The 15,736-nt window shown below is 46.9% G+C and overlaps 1 protein-coding gene across 3 annotated transcripts in view; it reads left to right on the forward strand.

Moving 5' to 3' along the window:
* LOC120957207 (probable nuclear hormone receptor HR38) overlaps positions 1–15,736 on the forward strand; it is a 98,684-nt gene that overhangs the window by 74,749 nt on the left and 8,199 nt on the right. For all 3 annotated transcript variants that reach the window (XM_040379274.2, XM_040379275.2, XM_040379279.2), the window contains one exon: positions 15,175–15,443. In XM_040379274.2, the coding sequence (XP_040235208.2) occupies positions 15,175–15,443 (269 nt within the window). The remainder of the gene's footprint in view (positions 1–15,174; positions 15,444–15,736) is intronic.

The following is a 15,736-nucleotide window of genomic DNA, read 5'->3' on the forward strand; positions in this document are numbered from 1 at the left end:
AGGGCTTTATGGTGTGTACTTTGTACTACGTAATGAATTTAAGGAACGATTTTATAAAACATTCATAGCTCAAAGTTCGATATAAAATCTGAAAGTGTCTGCCGTAAGTAGAGAGATTGTCTGAATTACATCATAATGTACATGAATGAAGATCAAAATCAGAAAAATATAATTGAGCAATAACACAGCATAAACAAAACAAAGACCTTGTCATGTTGATGCAACACACACACATACACTTGAAACTTTATCGCTTCTAAACTATCTATTAAATCTGATAACGCATCACTCACCCGTTCCAGGCCTTTTGTGTTGCATGTTTTCGAAGTACTTTTCGCACACTTGCTGTTTGCTGCTTCTGATCGGCAAGGCACTAAACACTGAGAGCCACTTGAAATTCAAACTACACACACACACGGACACACCGAAAACGCGTCTAATATAAAACCGCCGGGTGAATCTTTACGCGTGCCGCCATTCTTCACCCACTTGCGCGTGTGCAATAAAAGCTCAAGTGGTTCCCCCCATTTGAAGGCTGACGGGGCCCCAACAAAAGTCCTCGGCGCGATTCGATTTCGCCGGAATCGATGTGCCCTCGGCACGAGGTCAAGTGGTCACTGTGTCCATCAGCATTGGCACATCGTCATCATCGTCGTTGTCGTGATGATCATTAAATCGTCGCTGTTCCGCCTGCAAACCCTGCAATCACGTCCTGGATCTTGATTCCGTCCCAGGCTTGCCACGACCCGTTGGTGTGTAATGGAAAATAGAAGAGACAAAAAAAATGGCAACAGGTGGTAAGGATTGAAGTCCCGCAGCACAGGTTAAGATCAAATGTCAACAATTTCTCCGCCAAAAAAAAAAAAAAGACCGGCCCCGTCCGCCAATCGAACCGGCCGTGTCAATAGAGGTCGTTAACAAGCAGCGGCGGGCACGACAATGAATGCAACAACAACAGCAGTAAAATTCACAAAACCACCCTTTTTCTCGCACTTGCACGGTGGTTTCGTTGGCAGGAGAATAGATTTTATATGAGCTTGGTCCCACCGGGCACCGGGAGGTTGCGAGGGAATTATTTATTTGCCCATTACACACACATTCGCGCATCCAAGGAGAGATCTTGCTCGGCACGCGCTCCAGAATGTGTGTGAGATGGGAATTTCCGGACCGATCGGCCGCGTGCCCGGCGTGCTGTTTTGGTCGGCCTGGTCAGGTGCAATCAGTTGCGCTCGAGTGTTTGCTTCCCAGCAGTGCGAGGTGTGGGTTGAGTGAAATTACCACATTACCTGTCGCTTGTACAAATAGAATGGTGCGCATGAATGGCCCTCTACTGTTCGAAACGTTTTGACACGAATGTAAACAAATCGCTGCGGCTGACGGCCGACTGCTTGCCCGGGGTTTGTGGGTGTTTATGTGATAAAGTTTGGAATTTATTTGGAGGGGATTATGATGTTTAAAAAAAACGAGAAGACTGTATATAATTTATTATAAAATTTTAAATGTATTCATTATTTTCGCTATAAGTCGCTGAACAAGGCACTCCCTTCGCTTGACGAAGCTAATTAATTTTTGAATTAGAATTTGAAAGAAATAAGCTTGGCATAAGCTCACAAAACGCTACATAACTACCGCATGATTTATGATGATCGAGTTTGCATTTTCAATTCCCCAACCTTCCTGAAGTAACGTTTCAATCGCCTGCTTCACCATTATTAAACCTGTGCTGTAAAATGCTAACCCCGGTTTGCTGCTACTGCTGAACTGGTTCCGCAATGGTTCCAGGACGAACGGAGCAGCGCATCCACTTAGCCGGCCAGAACACAAAACCCCGAATCACACTTAATGGGTTTATTTGATGCGCCGTGCTGATTCAATATTCATCATCTCGTCTCGGTGCTCCGAAACAAACGACGGCCCACCCAGCGACCGGACCGTAAATCATTTCTTCCGCCGCACACGCTGGAAGACGTCTTTATCAGATGGATCTCTTTCGATGAGTTTGACATTCATCTGCAGGTTTCGGTGCATGTGGTTTTATCTCCACGGTGTGGAGCTGCTCCTTTAGATGAGTCCTCCTCCCATACACTGTTGATGTAGCAATGCTTTTTTTTTCTTTCTTTTCGCCAACGATGAGATCAGTCGAGCTCATCTTCGATGGTTGGCAAAGCAAATAAAAATCATAGCCAAAAAAAAAAGGTGGCATCCAATAGCCATCGAAAACGACTTCACACCACAACAGCATTTCGGAGCATGCCGATGCCGATCTGCATGACAATCGATTGGTTCGAAAGACATTCACCATCTCTCGCTCTCGATCGCCACACCGGGACAGGATCACCGGTTCGGGGCGAGAATGATGGGTCGTCACCCCGTTGGAAATGACTATTAATTAGCCCCTCCTAACGGCGCAATAAAATTCGCCTAATGTCCATAACTACACGGGCCCAAAGCTACGACGACCCCTCGTCTGCCTCCCTTACAACGGGTACACTGGCCTGACCTCGATCGATCGTGGCCAGGCCAGGGCCACCGTTGCAATGCGATACGCCGTGGCTCTTCAACGTGCAGAAAATCGTTTGCAAAGCGCTCAAACGACATCGACGCAGCGGCAAGCGACGAACCCGGCTAGCGAGTAGCCGATCGCATCGCAAGCGCAAGAAATCGATCTCTCTGGTAGCGAGCCCCATTGCAGAAGCGCGGTTTTGCATAAATTCTCAATTATGACCGCCCCGCTCCGATCATAGTAATTTTGAATAATTTTCTAATCGTAATATAATCGCACTCCGATCAGCGATCTCTTCACCCACACCGGCTACGAAGCGATCGGGAGAGCGATCGAGGGAAGCTCGGAAGGGTGAGAAGGGACGAAATCAATTGGTGAAATCATCAATTGGCAGACCGAACAAAAGTGATTGCACGGAACGAAGCGGTGAAGGAAGCGATGCTATTACGGAAGCTTGCCTTTCGTTCGCGATGCACGAGGAACTGTTCGATCCTGAAGTGAAGATGGGGAGGGCCGAAATGGAAATAAAAGTGTCTAAAAGCGGAATGTGAGGTAGCAAAGTTGGGAAAATTACTACCCGCGTAACGTTTTGTATTTTATTTGATGTCCAGCGCGAGCGGGAAGGATCAAAATGGACGATAATGAGTGTTTAGTGAAGTCTAAAGCACTGTATTTTATTTTATATCGTGATCTTGAGAGGGCAAACAGCTTGCAAAGTGAAAACTTCAGTTTATTCACAAAGACCTCAAGCCCTTTTTGGAAGCAACCTTCCCGCAAGGTGGCCAAAGAAAAGCGTATACAATTTTAATTGTTCCCGCATAACGCCCTTGCACTTCCTTTTTTTCAATCGTGGGAAATATTCCCAGCAGCTCAAACAAATCATCGCAGTCTTCCTCTACAGCCCTCCAAAGCGAGATGTGCATAGATTAGTAAAACAAAACAGTAAGCTCATTTTTCGGATCGTTTTCCACTAGCCCAATGCCCAAAAGACAAAACCGTACAGAAAGATTAATCACACGCCGTCGCTCGACACCGTTTGATCTCGCTTAACGAGCGCTAATAAAATTAAACTCACCAGCTGGGCGAGCCAGAAACCAAAACAAACCCATTGAAGGCAGTTACAGCTCATCAAAACAACAATTTCGGACCGTTTCGTATCCGACAGATCAAGGATGATCCGAGCGAGCGATCCGATTCCGCGTAATCAGCGATCATTTGCCTAAATTTGCCTCCGCCTATGTGGTACAATTTTCAAATTTCATTCTCCTCCTTTTGTGTTCTGTTGCTGTATTTTTTTTTTTGCGAGCTAAAGCAACTGTGTAATTCCATCTCACTTGTCTGGTACGATTGTCTTACAACAACCACAAAAAAGCTTTGTGCCAAATGTACCATTAAAGCCTTAACCTTGGGTACTGTTTCTCTACATGTGATTCGCTTGTTGCTCCGTCCCCATAGAAACCCATTTTTTGCCCCTGCTTGCTACCATTATCTTTTCTCCCTCATAAACTACACCGCGGGTGAGGGAATCGAAGACTTTTGACGTAAAACCGGCAGCCCTCGAGAGTCAATTCCCAACGGTGGGGATGAGGCATTTACCGGCATTCCATTTCGACTGTACCGCAGACGGTCGGCAGCAATTGCTCACCTCTACCAGTGGCTAATCAAGCAGCATCGTTTAAGAGGGCGAATTATCTTTCCCAACCCTTTTCCTCGTACGTATGGTACCACTACGGGACCAGTGCAAGCGAAACATTGTGTAGTTCTTCTTCTGTTCGTACGTTTCAACTGTTCCACGGTTGAACCTCTGCTGCTTCACTTACGCGCCAAGAGCAGCGATCATTGCTGGTGGTACCAAAGGGAGAAGGGAGAGAGAAAAAGGTACTAATTTTATCGCTCGACCCCACCGGGAGTGTTTATCTTAATACTATCCTTCAGTGCGCTAATTAGAAGTTTACTCACCGATGAAGACGCTTCACATTTGTGTGTGTTTCAATTAAACCGTTCTGCCTGCTTCTCCAGCTTTTTGCCAATTCGCCCTGCTCTGCTGATGCACACAGATACTGCTTGACTGGGTGGCTAAACGTTTCCGATTGTAGGGCAGAAGCGCCCATTTATGCACGGTCATCTTCGAAAACTGCAGCACGCAGTGACCTCTACGCGAGCGACGCAAGGGCTGACGGAAAACGATTCCAAACCAAAACCAAAGCCTTGGGAAAAGCGCAGCGAAAGACACATTAGGAGCGTCACATTGTATAATTTAACGTGCAGCAAGTTCAAGTTTGGCATTCATTACCCAATTTTCGGGTGGCCCTGAGGGGCAATAACACGTAATACACGATTATACGGTCCACTTTCCGAAGCGAACGGGGCCACCAGGAGAGTGTGTTTATTTTTAAACCCATTTTTCTTCAACATTCGACAGGCCAGCCGGGCCATAAACCCTTCCTGCAGCAGGCTTATCATACAAGTCACCAGTCGGTTGATGTGAATTCGTACCAATCACACCGGCACCTGTGCTTTATAGAGAAGCCGGCGCCAAACGTTTCATCTCTTACATAATTAAGCTTCACTAAAAGTGAAGCGGCGCATCATCGCTCGCGCGATGGAACACATCATTCGGACCGAACGAATCCGAACGATCCTTGCCGCAAATTAAATAAATGTGGTGATAAAAATGGTCGACAGGGAAAAAAGGGGAGAGGGAAAAAGCATAAAACATACGGTTCCTCTCGAAAAAAAAGCGCGCGAGCGAGCGAAGGTAATAACGTTCGCAATAACATTCGAAATTGCCGAAAGGGAATCATCCTTTGGCCTCGCGACGGTTTTATTTCTGTTTCTTCCAGTGTGGTGAGTGCGGTTGAAATATTTGGCCAAAAATTTAGCCACCAAAATGAGCGTGAAGCCGGTACGCTACGGTTTTATTTTAGAATGTAGCTCATTATTCACAAATTCCACAATCACGAATTTGGGTACGATTCGTTCGTAAAAATTCGCCTACCAACAGCCGAACAAACAAATAAAAAAACTTTGCCCATTCTCCCAATCGTCCGAAACCATATCCAAAAGCGTACTTCGGACCACAAGCCTCACCAAACCATTGCACAGCTTTATTTCATGTACCATCTTCACATCCCGTTAATGAGACTTTTATTTTCGACCGAACCGAGTGTGCAATAAAAACACCGGCAAGCAGGGAATGGGACAGAGAGAGAAAGAGATAAAAAAACACAACGCGCCCTGGAAGCGCCCGCGGTTCATCATCACTACCGTCGTTGAAGTCTCCAGCAAGCAAACCCGGCGCGGAGATGGGGGCGCTTGTTTGAAGTTTTCGGGGTGCGGCGTACGACGTGAAGTGGCTTACCACCGGTTTTCGAGTGGTGAAGAAGCGACTCCCAAAGCGAAACGGGCGAAAAGCCATCCCCGCGTTTTGGGTGAAAGTATTGACCCACAAACGATGTCAGGCCCCTTGGGGTCGATGTGTGCCGAAAATGGGAAGGAAAAACATGCGTTAAATTCGGTGGACTGGAGAGACAAACAGTGTGGTGGAGTAAACCCGAGTTTTAATTTTTCCCGTAACTTCCTTCTCCGGGTGTTGGATGTATCACGTTTTGCGAACGTGTCACCGGATTCTGGCGAGATAGAGATCGAAAGCAGCTGGCGGATGGCGTACGCTCTGGGGTAATGGTGGGCATAAGCGTCAATTAGTCAAGATGATTTCGAGATCGTACAGAGATCGTATTCTCAGGTTACGTACTTATAGAATGGTGATCCAAAGCTAGTGAGGGGATCGGTTTGAGTGTTGTTTTTATCTGCAAATGTGAAAATAAGAGCTTTACATGACCCCAAGCAATTCATTGCACACATTAAAGTTGTATGACCAGCTCATAATATAAAGAGATGAGTATTGCAAACACAAAACGGTAGATGTTCCAACCAAACTAAATCATCTTCAAACATTTGTGGATCACTGCCTAAGGTCAACGGTTGCTTCAAAAACCTGAAGCTGGAAAGTAAACCACACTCGATCAAGTGTAGCTGGTCTAATGGTTGGTTCGCTTCCCTCTCGTGACAAGAGCCTCCTTTCCCGAGACACCAAATGCTCAGCCACCGATAATGCTTCAACATGCGCTACTTGATAGCTAACAAAACGCACAAACAAACGCATCCTCCCTCCATTGAGCCTATTCTCCCCACGGCTGGGCGAAAGAATGCTTTCAAAAGCTCACAACGCTCTCCACACTCCAGCGCATATCAAACGACCTTCGCCGTTTTTCCCCTCAACTCTTTCTGACTCTTTCTGGCACTCTCTCTTCACTCTTTGCATCTCTTTATGTATGTTTTGTCGACTTCGTTTTTGTTAATTCGCGGCCGCTTCGCACCTTTTGACCGGCAACTGTTGACAGTTCAATTTGTATTGTTAAGTGTTTTTCGCCGACGGTAAGGTTTCTTTCTTCGATTTCGAACCAAACTGTGAGATCGCACCCCACCTGGACCCTCTCAATCTTCCTTTTTTTTATCTTCCCAACAACAAACGGCAGCAACATCGAAACGGTAAGATTCCCTCGGGCGTTTACTTTATGACTGCTTTCAAGCAAATTTTGCATTCCGAGCGGCGAGCTGTACCACGGGCAGGGATTTAAGCTTTATGCTTGCCCGCATAGTGGTTGCTGTTTGCTGTTTGCGAGCGGTCAAACAGATTCTGCAAGAAAACCGGGACCCTTTGCGGGTCGGATATTGGAGGGCAACCGATTGAGCTGTTACAAATCTTTCACGCTCTCTCTCTCTCTCTCTCTCTCTCTCTCTCTCTCTCTCTCTCTCTTCTTCTCTCCGTTGCTGAATAGGAAATCGAGAAGAGGTTTCCAAACTGCTACCGGTACAGTGTCCGAGCAGATCGGGAGACGAACACGAGGGTATGAACGTTTGTAGTATCACTTAGTGTGCCCACACACTCACAAACCCACCATCCTTAAGATCGCCCGCCCTCCTCCAGCATTGGTGTCGGAGAAGTGTGTAAAGTGCCGAATTAAGATCTTACATTTGTTTGACGATGAGATTGCACCATCCTTTATGGCTTCGCTTGGGAGGCGATGTTAGTTTATCTGTTTACAATCGCCACTTCAGCGACCGGCGGGTTTTTGATCCGATCCGTGCCTTTGACCATGATCGCTCGCTCGCGGAGGACACACAGCACGTTGCCGCCCGCTGGCAACACTGTTTCGAGTGTGTGTGTGTTCTACACGATGATGTCCTACATCTTGTACATTGTTTACTGCAGTGATGAGTGATGGCTTTCAAGGCTTAAAAAAACTGCGCCTTAACCAAAAGCCATTCGATCGATCGCGGCTTGAGCTCCATGAAGATCCTCAGTACATCCATTAGTGTGTAGCTGCAGTTCTAGTACGGTGAAATACCATCGCTATCGGAGATCTTTCTTCTACTTTCGCCATCAAAAACATGTCTTCCAATCATCGTCTACTGTGGAAGAACATGGACGGTTCCCTATCGGCTGCACCCTAGGCACTCCACGGATCTGTCAACTTCTAGTCCCTCTCCACCCCAAACTGGTACAGAACGCTGCCAGAGTGGGTTAATCTCAATGCAACATTTTCCTTCTTTCGGCCCATTTTCGCCCGCCCAGTCACTGGAAAGGCTTAGCATTCAGGTTTTGCCCCGCAACAACCGGGGATTGTAATTAATGAACGAAACGGCAATGATTGGCGCCACCGGCCGACCGGCCTTATCGCCAAGGTGCATGAACCTCGTGTCTTGTCTGTCTTGTTTTTAATCGATTCTTGCTCGTTTCCCCGTCGCCTAAAACCCATCCCACCGCACCCCGATTTGAATTAGCTTCTTCGACAAGGGATACAAGATCTCGGCAGCAGTAGTAGCAGCAGCAGAAAAACCTGGCCACCCACTTTGAGCGGAAACGGGCCCAGCTGGCGAAAGATGAAAGCAGATAATTGAAAACATTACCGATTTTCCCGCTTCTTGCTTCATTAGCACACGATCAACCGCTACCCTTCCCCCGTTTGGTCTTGTGTGTGTGTTTTTATGTAGCTCACGCCAACTTCCTAGCTTAAAATAAAGCATAACCTCTTTTTGTGAGTGTGTCGTTATTGTAAGATCCTACTCACAACCCAAAATCTCTGATTTGCACAAACACATACAAAAAAACCTGGGATAAAGACGTGCTCTAATCACTCATTTGTCTTGCCGTGTGCACGCGACTTTCCTTCCTCCAAATTGCTCATCCATCCCCTTTGCCCTGGACCATGCTGGATCGTTTGCTAATGATACGAATTCAACACATTCCACGCAGATCTCATCCTTCCTTCAAAAGATGACCCAAGCAACAGCAACCCCCAAAAAAAAAGTGGAGAAGACAGCCACAACCCATCTTGTGGCCGTAATCAGCGCCCCAAGAAAAGTGAGATGCCTCTCTACGGCATTCCAGCCAGTAAAGAGTCGTCTTCAGATTTTGGGATGCCCTGCCGTGTGTAGGGGTCCTTTCCTTTCCTACTGCTTCCTCTCCTTACTGGCCAGCCCCAACGAGCACGATCGATGAGAAAATTGCGATAAGGTGCTGGTCGTTCCCTCTCCCTCTCTCTCTCTCTTCCTTCTCCCTTTACCGTGTGCGTTTGTTTTGTCCAAATATTCGGACCTCAAGATCTTCTTCATGAAAAATCGTCAACTCCATAATGAAGGAAACGGATTTTTTGTCTGTCTCTCGTGCTTTGTTTTTATATTTGTACGTTTTGTGCGTTTTCTTGAACCATCAAATCGGTTACTCGGTTACCTCAGGTTTCTCTCACCCTCACCCCGCGCGCACGCTGCAAATATGTGCACACGGTGGCGGTGGAAGCTTAGTAGCGAAACTGAGGCCCAGGCCGGGATCGAAAGCGAAAGTGACGATGGCTTTCGATGCAGATGCGAGGATGCGATAAACTTGGGGTTCAAAAGTAAAGGAAGAAGAAAACGGCCCTCGCCTTCCCTGCCTTCCATCCTCCACCCCCGGCAACACTGAGCTGAGATGAGCCCAAAGAGGTAGTGCAGGCCCGGCGTTGGTTTGTTTTATTTTCGATGCTCACTGTCTTTCTGTTATTGCTGTTGCCTTTTTTTTCTTCTTTCGTTGATTTCCTCTTGAATGACTTTTGCTCTGATGCTGGCTGGAACGTCGTCAGCTTATGTAATGGTACGTCTCTGCGTGTTTTTTTTTTTGGGTTTCCAGTATGCCAAGCAAACAGTACACAGGGTGACCATGGGTTTATTTTTGGAGATGGGTTCGTTGGTGCATCTGAAGTTTTTTTGGCCGTTTTTTATTACTTTCTTCCATGCCCCATGCGAGCTTCCACCCCACATACATTGTGCAAGCGGGCAGTGAGAGGGTGAAAAATTATGTTTCCCTGCCAAAACACGAATGCGAGTTTGATTGCATCGGTTTCCATCTTTATCTGGTCGGTGCGAACGGGCGCGAACTCGTTTGATGCGCCAAACATAAGAAAGAGTCGAAATCAGAAAAGTCATCGTCCCGCTCGGGTCGTGCTCGGATCGTCCAGCGATGCAGAAATTATACAATAGAGAGCACAAATATTATAACTTCAAACTTTCGCTGGAAACCCCAAATGGATCAATATTTTCCCTCTTTTGTTTTGCGGGCTGGACCCTGTTGTATGCGGGTTGGAAATGACAGTTTGCATCAGCGTTCGTTACGCGCGTTCGATCCTGTGATGCAACACGTTTCCGGCATTAGTTTTGGGGTATGCTGTACCGTATTATGCGAGTGCTTCAATTAAAAACCAATAATGATGATGGTGAAAAAGGGTTCGCAACATGCAAGGTCCGCGCTCCATCGATCACTTAGCCACCCGCAACAGGCATAATAGCGAGCGAGAGAATGGGGTTTTCGGTGAAAGATTGTCAATTTTGTTCACGAAAGCCTTCGCTTTAGCGAGTTCTCACGCACGCAAGACTCTCTCCGCAACAGAAAAAAAGACAACCAAACGAAATGGAAACGAGAAAAAAAGCCACAGCAATTACGCGGTGTTTTATTTTACGATTTAAATTAAGCTTAATTTTCAAACACCACAATCGATTATGATGCCCCATGAACACTGCCTTTCGCTCGTTCGCTCTACTCGGACTCGAAAAAGCAGCTCAAAGAGCGCTCAAACACGTTGTCTTTGGCCGGTTCCTGCCCAGCAAGGGAAGACCCTCCCACCCTTTAATGGTACCGGGTGCTAATTTATGGTAAACGCGCGGAACAGGCGCGCACTTAAGATTAGGAAAGATATTATTATAAATTTTCTTTCCCCTTCTATGTGTCTGTGTGGGGAGGTAAGATTGCCCAGCGCTTGACTTGGTCGTGTGGATGAGTAAATATGTATAAAAAAAAGCACGGCAATCACACCACACTGCACGTTTCAAGCGTGCTTCAAATGAGCAGGAAATTAAATAATTATAGCACCCAGATCGAAACCTCACAGTACGCGTGAAGGAAGAGTGTTTTTTAGATGGAGCTTTTTTCCTTCTCTTCTATCTAAAAGGAAAGATAGTGGAACCGATTTATGTTGACTGATCTCTAGGGCTTCTTGGTCCGTTGTTACATGTTTGCAGAGTACGAAATGCGATAAGAATGCTGAAGAAGAAGTGATTTTCCATTCGCTTCCTCATGATACGTTTCATTACGCCTGAATGTATGCAATGAAACTAATCTGCAAGAGCAATAAATTGATTTACAGTAAATTTCTTTATTTTAGTCATTCTACTAATCATTAAAAATATAATGTTAATAAATTATGCCTTACTCTTATGATAATAAACAATTAAAAATGAGTTACACCCTTCCTAGCTGATTTAAAAGCTTTTTTCCTCTTAAAGCTTCTTCCGCATGGCACCGTCCACATCAGCATGCGCTTTGCAGGCTCGCCGAAGCAAGGGCTTGTTACTTTGTTTTGTAAAGAATCAATCAACCCGCAAACATTGACAAGAAACCGTCGTCAAATCTTACCAGTAGGAGGCACACAGGCCCGCACTGGCCCAAGCGCCCGATCGGACGGAGCGGATCTTAAAGTGCCTCGTTCTTCTTTCACCGCAAAACACCGCCACACCACGGTAGCAGAAGGGGCCGTTTTTTTAATGGCCCAAATGCGAACCGTCCCTTCTTTGCCGCCCCCATTTGCAATAGGTTTGCACACACACATGTGTTAGCGATGCATGTATGCACTCCCTACCAACATGCAGCCTGGTCGCGTTAATTGAAATCTTGATTGATGATTCCCGGTTCCCTTTTAGCCGACAGCGCGTGAAAACGGTGAACGAAAACGAAGAAAAAGGAACACACACACACACACACGCCCCGGTTCCCCATTTAGGGTACCAAGAATAGCACTTTGCCCTGGCCAGGTTGATTGATTATGCGGCACTGCGGTGGTGGAAGCAGTGTAAACCCCCGCCCGATGCACTTTGATGGTGCGCAAAGAAATGATCCGCCGGGCGATCGGACCGCACCGAAAAAGGGGCCTTTTTTATTAGAGTTGATTAAAATTATCATAAAACAAATGCACTGTGGTGCTTTCGCGTTTTTTTTATGCGAAGACCCAGAACACCGCGAATTAGTTCCGCTGGGAGCAGCAGCTCGGGGACACCGTTATTCTGGGCTCGCTTTGGGGCGGCATTTTTCCATTGAGCAGATCAGTAACGAGCACCGTTGGCAGAATGTTAAAATCCTGAGCCCAACCGTATGCAGCTGAACGCGTTGCACATTTCCTCCGTTAACGATTACATGTCCTACTACTTCACTCCGAGACGTGTTTTCGGAACTTTCTTTTACGGTGCAATTTCTTTCCATTGCGTGAAAAGCAAGCATAAAATATTCAGAATTAAACTGTGCCATATCGGTACCATCAAATGGCTCTTTAAATGTGTTTTGCTTGCTCGAAATTACCGCTGCGAATAATGCCCAAAACAAAAAACAGTGAAGAAGAAAGTGACAGATGTATTCCGACGTGATGAATATCATTTTTAATCGCTTACACATCGCTGGAATTTTAAAACGCCACAACCGTCTGTCCCACTGTCTCTTCCAAGCAGTGATCAGCTGCTGAGATTTTTGGCGTTCTTTGGCTTCAACACAGACGGAATTCACAGATCCATCACACACAACCGAAACAACCCCCCACAGTGCGCACTGAAACAAAGCATTAATTCCTGCCTTCATCACTGGCAGCTCCGGCTCATCCGACTGGCGATCGCTCACGGGAGCGGCATAAATACCGCACACCGAATCGAAGAATCCACCGAAATCTGCGGCAACAGTAAAATCCAAAACAAAACAAAGCAACAACGACGACGACGACCACCGCTACAATCCGTCCCGGGGGAAGCGAAAGGGAAACCCCGAGGAGACAACCGAATTTACCCTGATCAGTCACGGTCACGCAATTACCTCGCGATGCGGTGCGCTCAGACTCCTAGGGGCTGTTCAGGAGGGCTCGAACCCATTCGAATCGAATTAAGATTTCATCATACCCTCAGACGCGCACACACACACGCGGGGTCTTTTCCCTTTTATCCTCGTTTTATCATCACCACTTACCTCTATCTAGCGGTGGATGCTGTGTTTCCTTCGTGCACTGTTGGGTTGATTATTTGGGGTTTCGTTGTGTGGGGTGTACGTGTGTGCATCAAATGCGACGCCACAGCGGGCAGCCAGCGTGCTGCAACACATGCAACATCAAACTGAGACGCATTTCGGAGCGTTTGCTCCCCATAGCACGGGGTGAAATGGTTGGACATTGGGGCTGGGACTGGAACGGAAAATCATTCGCCGGGAGTTGATTTTTCCCATGCCATGGTGCCGTTTGTAACATGAGGCTTGTGTCATGCATTGTTGGCTCCAGGCTAAAGTGTGTTAGCGTATTACATGGCATTGCGTACATATTGCTATCAAATGTGTTATCGAGAGGGAGAGAGACGGCGAAGGTTGTAAGATCAAAATGAAAGGGAATTGGGCATCTTTTGTTGCGCTTTCTAAAAGGTTTTTATTCACAAAAATTGGTCATGATTTATATGTATGTTCTTCAAACATTATCGAACCCATCAAACGTAATTGAATGATATCAACACATCTGTCGCGAGACGCTCGGCTAAACAACCGTAATGGTAATTAAATCGTATCAACCATTTCCCAACACAAATAATAATAAACAAACCCTGGCCCATCGTAAATCAAAACCCTCCCCAAAAAGCACATCATTAAACGTTCCCGTACTGATCGCGGCACGACAGATAAGACACAGACAGGAGAGACCGGCACAATGCTGCGACGACAACCACATTGTCGACACTCAATTTCACATTTTTCACACCTTCTGTTATCGGTCTCGTGCATTGTGTTCTGTCGGCGCAACCGTACCTACGGCATGCTTCTGCTCATTTGCATCCACACAACCGTGACCCCTTTTCTGTGTGCACCGCATCTTCGCCGTGGTGTCCCGCTGTTTTCGATAATCAACTCGCTAAATATCACCGACTTTTATGGTGCTTCGGGACGGTGGTTCTTCCACTCTAGCGCCGGGAATTCTGCCGTCTAGTGTTCGGCTTATCCGATGAGAGTTTGCGAATGGCGTTTTAGTGTATCCTTTCCCGTTTCCAATGGGTTTCTTTTGTCTAACACGCCCCTTTTTGCTTTGCCGTTTGACTCTAATAAACTCTCAAAAATCGTTTAAATCATCGTAAAATTGTTGCTACGACGCAAGCGTACTTTGTCCCTAGTTTCTTCCTAATGAGCTACTCTCAAAGACTGTATCAACTCGCCGGTTTGGTGCATAAGTGTACGCGTGAGCGTTAGAAGTACAGCACAGTCCTTCCAACATTGTCATGTTGCCGAAATTTTAAACACTTCCAAAACGAGAGCCACCCAAACGAACAGACGTTGGTGATCATCCTCTCCTTGGTCAGCCGGAGTTGAAGTGATTTGGTAATAAAGGCACAACCAACACGTACGGCACATTAAAAACCTACAAATAACAGTGAACAAAAAAAAGCGCGCGCGAGATGGTGTCGAGATTGATCGTGAATGTGTGACGATTTTTCGCCTTGCGTTTTGTGCGTGGGTTTTCCATCTCTTCCGTTCCCGTTCGCCAATATGGCGATTTGCGATAAGCGTTCGGTGAAGCTCTCTAACACGGGCCAGTTGCCATAATCGACACAAGCCCACCCGGTCGACCGAGTCATCGGTGCTGAACCACAGTTAGTGTCCGGCTAATCTAACGAGCGATTGAAAACTCGTCTCTCTCTCTAGGCTCGTAAAACAGGACGCAGACAGCGTGTTCGGGTCTGGGCGACCGACCAAGAAGCAGATAAGCGTTTGATGGAGTTTCGCTAAATGAAAGCCGCACCAGCCGGATCCATATCGCACCGCCCCGTTTGTCCGAACTTTAATTATGAGTGCGTGAGTGGCTGTGTTTGTGCAAAGAAACAGAGAGAGACAGAGAGAATAAGTGCGAGTGAAGATTGCTTTTTGTCCCCTGTAGGATGATTATGATGCTTAGCACTTACGGTCAGTTGGCGGGGCAGTGCGTGTCAGTCTTTTACATGTTCGGAGCAACTCCTCCACTTGGTGCGCCATTAAAAACCTCTTCCTTTTGTTTGTGTCCTCTCCCTCTTCCCAGGTGCTCCCCATTTGCTATCGCGAGTGGCAACCTCACCGGTCCCATCGGCGGTCCCAGCCGCAGATCCATCGTCAGTGTCGCAGCCAGCGAGTCTGACGGCCACAAGAAGTCCCCTGACGCCCGGTCGCAGCGGTTCCGGTACAGCGTCCGGCACCAGTGACCATCCGCACGACAACCTGCGCAAAGTAGCAGTATCAGCAGCAGCAGCAGCAGCAGCCGCGGACAGTAGTAGCAGCTCAACGACAAGCATGTTACTGCTGCAGCCACAGGTGAGTGAGCACATCATTGTGTTTAGGCACTAGGCGAGTCCTAAACTGCAAGAAAAAAGGGGTTCTTATCGCTTGAAGCGTCTGCAACACTCTTAACCTAAATTAATTCGTAACACTTTTACCATAAGGCACCTTGATAATCCTTTCCTTAAATAAAAAAGCGCATCTTTCACTGTGCTCTGCACACCTCAGTAACTCATAAAAAAATACAACGCTCGCGCGTGTCCAATCTCCTCCCTTTCCAATACGATCGCAAAGATAAACACATCAATATTTCACTACCCGTTACCTTC

The sequence above is a fragment of the Anopheles coluzzii genome, chromosome 3 (genome assembly GCF_943734685.1).
Source record: "Anopheles coluzzii chromosome 3, AcolN3, whole genome shotgun sequence".
Taxonomy (NCBI): domain Eukaryota; kingdom Metazoa; phylum Arthropoda; class Insecta; order Diptera; family Culicidae; genus Anopheles; species Anopheles coluzzii.